This window comes from Mandrillus leucophaeus, unplaced genomic scaffold (assembly GCF_000951045.1).
Source record: "Mandrillus leucophaeus isolate KB7577 unplaced genomic scaffold, Mleu.le_1.0 Scaffold395, whole genome shotgun sequence".
In the NCBI taxonomy this organism is placed as follows: Eukaryota; Metazoa; Chordata; class Mammalia; order Primates; family Cercopithecidae; genus Mandrillus; species Mandrillus leucophaeus.
In genome coordinates, this window is record NW_012104198.1 from 1,846,106 (window position 1) to 1,850,804 (window position 4,699).

The window sequence follows — 4,699 nt, forward strand, 5'->3', positions numbered from 1 at the left end:
CGCCCGCCTACAGCCGCGCGCTCAGCCGGCAGCTCAGCAGCGGGGTCTCGGAGAACCGGCCCACGGCGGACCGCTGGCGCGTATCCCTGGACGTCAACCACTTCGCCCCTGACGAGCTGACAGTCAAGACCAAGGGTGGCGTGGTGGAGATCACCGGCAAGCACAAGGGCGGCAGGACAAGCATGGCTACATCTCCCGCTGCTTCATCCAGAAATACACGCTGACCCACGGTGTGGACCCCACCAAGGTCTCCTCCTCCCTGTCCCCTGAGGGCACACTGACCGTGGAGGCCCCCATGCCCAAGCTAGCCACGTAGTCCAACTAGATCCCCTTAGAGTCGCGGTCCCAGCTTGGGGGCCTAGAAGCTGCGAAATCCGACCAGTCTGCAGTCAAGTAAAAGCCTTAGCCCGGATGCCCACCCCGGCTGCCACCACTAGCCATGCCCCCGCACCCACCTGTGTGTTCTTTTGATACATTTATCTTCTGTTTTTCTCCAATAAAGTTTGAAGCAACCCAAAATTTAAAAAAAAAAAAAAATTAGTTGGGCATGGTGAGGCACAACTGGCTGAGGCCTGAGGATCACTTGAGCCCAGGAATTCAGCGCTACTGTGAGCTATGATCAAGCCACTGCACTCCTGCCTGGGTGACAGAGCAAGACCCTGTCTCTAAAAATAATAATAATAATTGATAATATTTGATCTTTTTTCCATAGAGATATTGCACATATATTAGGTTTTTCCTACATACTTCGAATTCCATATACTATTGGAAAATGACATTCTTTTCTTATTTTAGTTTGACTGTTTGCTGCAGGTGTATATTTGGTAAACATTTCATCTGTTGCCAGGCTCTGGCCCACAAACGTCCCATTTGCACCCCCACCGCCACCCTCCCATACGACATTGTTATCGCCCCGCCCTGTGGCCTTAATCCCTCCAAAGCTGGGGGAAGAGAAGGGGGTTGTGTGCAGATGGCCCTTCAATCTCGAAAGGAAGATGTCGGAATCTGAAGGCAGGAAAGGTGAGAGAATCCTTCCATCCCTGCAGACCCTTGGAGCAAGGTGGAGCTCCACCCTCAGCCCCTCTGACCCACCCATTGCCCACCCAGACCTCACCCCCAGAGAGCCTCTAGGTGACCAGAACCACATCACCCTGTTCCCCATCCCAGCCAGCCCCAAACAGCCTCTCTGCCACCAGAGCCCTAATGCTCAGCCTCACCCAGACACTGCCCCCCATGGCCTCTCAGCCTCATCCACAGCCTTAGTTCCCAAAGGAAACCCAACCTCAATCCTGGCTCTGACCCCTATCCGAACGCCCACCTGAAACCTAACACAAAGTCTACCAATCAGAAGGCAAACCCCTGTTAAGAGTCCAAACCCCACCCCAGATACAGACCTAAAGTCACCTAACCTCAACCTCAACCCCGGGATGTCAATACTGTTAGTGAGTGCAGTCTCTGACTTTCCAGAAAGTACACAGACCCTTTTAAAAAAACAAAAACAAAAAAGAGAGAGAACACATACTTGATGGTGGTAGTAAGCCATGAGGGCTCTAGAGTTAGACTGGGTGTGACTCCCCATTCAGGCACTTCAGCAAGTCGCTTAACCTTTTCTTCTCAATTTTCTCATCCGCAAAATGGGAATAACACTCTGTGCCAGGCATTCTTTTGATTCTGAACTCATTTAATCCTCACAACACCGATATATTGTAGGTAGTCTTATTATCATCCTTTTTATACAGATAAGGAAACTGAGGCTCAAAGAGATTACATAATTTGCCCAAGACAACACATAGCTACCAAGTGGTAGAGTCAGGATTTAAACTCAGGCAGCCTGTTTCCTCCAAAGCTGAGAATCTTAACCAGGCCAATCTACTGCCGCTCTGAGGCTGAAACGAGACCATGGGAACTGGGAGTGGTCTTAGCTGAAAACCCCAATGCAAACTTCAAGTCCCACTCAAAACTCACCTTTGACCCTAACCTGTATCCTAATTCTAATTCCAATTCATTCAAATACCCAGTCCTAACCCTTAGTCAAAGCTCCACTCCTACCTATATTTAAACCCATCTCCACCCTAACCCAAAATCCACTACTCAAATTTAACCTTAAATTTGCCCACCGCATGGCAATTTAAACTTTACCCCCAACTCAAACACCAAACCCTACTGCATTTGGAAATGTAATCTCACCTTCACTCCCCTATAAACTCTCACTCTAGCCTTAATCTTAATTCGAACACTCTTACTTCCCAGTCCTTAACCCAGCTACTCCCAGCTCTCCCTAATTTTCCATGCTCTTCTCTCCTTCCTTCAAACAGAAGGACAGGATCAGGTAGGAAGCAGCCACAATTGCCCCAATACCCTGTCCCTCCCTGACGCAGTTTCTCCATATAGACACCACCCCAGAGCCCAGTCCAGCCAATGGGGCAGGCCCTGGTCCCGAATGGGGGCTGTGCCCCGGGCCCCCAGCTGTGGAAGGTGAAAGCAGTGGGGCATCAGGCCTAGGGACCCCTAAGCGAAGAAACCAGCACAGCAAGCACAAGACAGTGGCAGTGGCCAGTGCCCAGCGGTCACCTCGGGCACTCTTCTGCCTCACCCTGGCCAATCCTCTGCGACGGTCCTGCATCAGCATCGTGGAGTGGAAGCATCCTGGAAGGCAGTGGCGGGGCCCAGGGGTAAGGGTCATCAGGGTACCAGAAGTCAAGAATTGGGTCAGGGCTGGAATGGAGGAGGGCCGAGGTCATCAGGGTCAAGAGTCAAGAACTGGATTGGGGGGCCGGTTCAGAAAGGCAAAGGTCACCCGGGTTCAAGAGTCAAGGACTGAATCACAGCAAGAGTTGGGGATGGCTAAGATTTCCAGGAGGGACAAAGTCAAGGCCTTGTCAGGGCAGGGGTCGAGAATGTCAGGACCTGTCACCTTGGGAGTCAAGGGTCAGTGCTGGGTGGGAGGTCCCCAAGGGAGTGTGGGGGTTCCAGTGCCACTCTGCCAGGGTCCTTGACTGTGTCCACCTGAGGCCCTTCGACATCCTCATCCTGCTGACCATCTTTGCCAACTGCGTGGCCCTGGGAGTTTACATCCCCTTCCCTGAGGACGATTCCAACACTGCCAACCACAATCTGGTAAGGCCCGCCCCGCCCCAGCCCGTTCCCAGCCAGCTAGAGACCTAGTAGAGCTCACTCCTTCCAGCCAGACCCCGCCCCCTCTCTGACCCGGATGGCCCTGCCTGGCCCAGCCCCACCCTCGGTCCTGACTATGCTCCCCATGCCCCCGTCAAACCCCGCCTTCAAATAACTCCCCGACTTCCCGCCCCGCCCCCGGTCCCACCCCCCAGGAGCAGGTGGAGTACGTATTCCTGGTGATTTTCACTGTGGAGACGGTGCTCAAGATCGTGGCCTATGGGCTGGTGCTCCACCCCAGCGCCTACATCCGCAATGGCTGGAACCTACTCGACTTCATCATCGTCGTTGTCGGGTGCGCGTCTGCGGGGGGCACCCCACCCTAGTCGCCTTCCTACCCTCAGGCCTGCTGAATTCTGGGCTCAGGAAAGCGACTCTTTCAGACCGCCCCCATTCGGCAGCCAGAATCAGGAATATTATTAAAACCCATTTCTATTTCTAGTTACAGGGACTTGTGCTTTTCTGAGAAGGTCAGGGTGGAGGGGGGAATCCCAAGGCCTGACCTCCGCCTCCCTGCTCGGTGCTCCCCCATCAGGCTGTTCAGCGTGCTGCTGGAGCAGGGCCCCGGACGGCCAGGCGACGCCCCGCACACCGGGGGAAAGCCAGGAGGCTTCGATGTGAAGGCATTGAGGGCGTTTCGGGTGCTGCGGCCACTGAGACTGGTGTCTGGGGTCCCGAGTGAGTGGCACATCCCCCGAGGTCGGAGGTGGAGGGTGGGGTTGGGGCTGAGCTGACCCCGCCCTTATTTCTGCCTACCCCTCCCTCCCCGCAGGCCTGCACATAGTGCTCAATTCCATCATGAAGGCTCTGGTGCCGCTGCTGCACATTGCACTGCTCGTGCTCTTCGTCATCATCATTTATGCTATCATTGGGCTCGAGCTGTTCCTTGGACGAATGCACAAGACGTGCTACTTCCTGGGATCCGGTTAGTCGGCCCGCCCCTCCTAGGCAGAACATGCCCCCTCCTCTGGTTTCTAGATCCAATACGGCACTCAGGGAAACCCGCTGAAATTCACAAGACTCCGCCCTAGGCTCAGGTTCCATCCCCAGATAACCAAGTCCCACCCATATATTCAAGACTCTGCCCTAAATCAGACTACAACCCCACCTCGCTTATAACTCCGCCCCATCACAAGACTGTACCCACAGGTTAAGGTCCTGACCCGCACTTAAGACAAGACCCTGCGCCTTGGCTCGCGCCTGTAATTCCTGGCATTTGGGAGGCCGAGGCGGGAGGATCATTTGAGCCCAGGAGTTCGCGACCAGCCTGTGCAAAATAGTGAGCTCCAGTTTCTAAATAATAATAATAATAACAAAATAAAAAAAATTTTTTAAAACTTTATCGGCCCGGAGCGGTGGCTCATGCCTGTAGTCCCAGCACTTTGGGAGGCCGAGACGGGCGGATCACGAGGTCAGGAGATCGAGACCACCCTGGCTAACACGGTGAAACCCCGTCTCTACTAAAAATACAAAAATTAGCCGGGCGCCGTGGCGGGCGCCTGTAGTCCCAGCTACTCGGGAGGCT

The 4,699-nt window shown here is 54.1% G+C and overlaps 1 protein-coding gene and 1 pseudogene across 2 annotated transcripts in view; both read left to right on the forward strand.

Annotated features, from left to right (window-relative positions):
• Positions 1-523, forward strand: part of LOC105547695 — an 886-nt pseudogene extending 363 nt beyond the window's left edge. The window contains exon 2 of the transcript XR_001007255.1: positions 1-523. This exon is cut by the window's left edge and continues 5 nt beyond it. The product of XR_001007255.1 is annotated as a heat shock protein beta-1-like (transcript).
• Positions 524-939: 416 nt separating this feature from the next.
• CACNA1F (calcium channel, voltage-dependent, L type, alpha 1F subunit) overlaps positions 940-4,699 on the forward strand; it is a 28,735-nt gene continuing 24,975 nt past the window's right edge. Inside the window, exons 1-6 of the mRNA XM_011991361.1 lie at positions 940-1,020; positions 2,392-2,641; positions 3,012-3,117; positions 3,330-3,469; positions 3,710-3,852; positions 3,947-4,099. Coding sequence (XP_011846751.1) covers positions 996-1,020; positions 2,392-2,641; positions 3,012-3,117; positions 3,330-3,469; positions 3,710-3,852; positions 3,947-4,099 — 817 coding nt within the window. The 5' untranslated portion in view covers positions 940-995. The remainder of the gene's footprint in view (positions 1,021-2,391; positions 2,642-3,011; positions 3,118-3,329; positions 3,470-3,709; positions 3,853-3,946; positions 4,100-4,699) is intronic.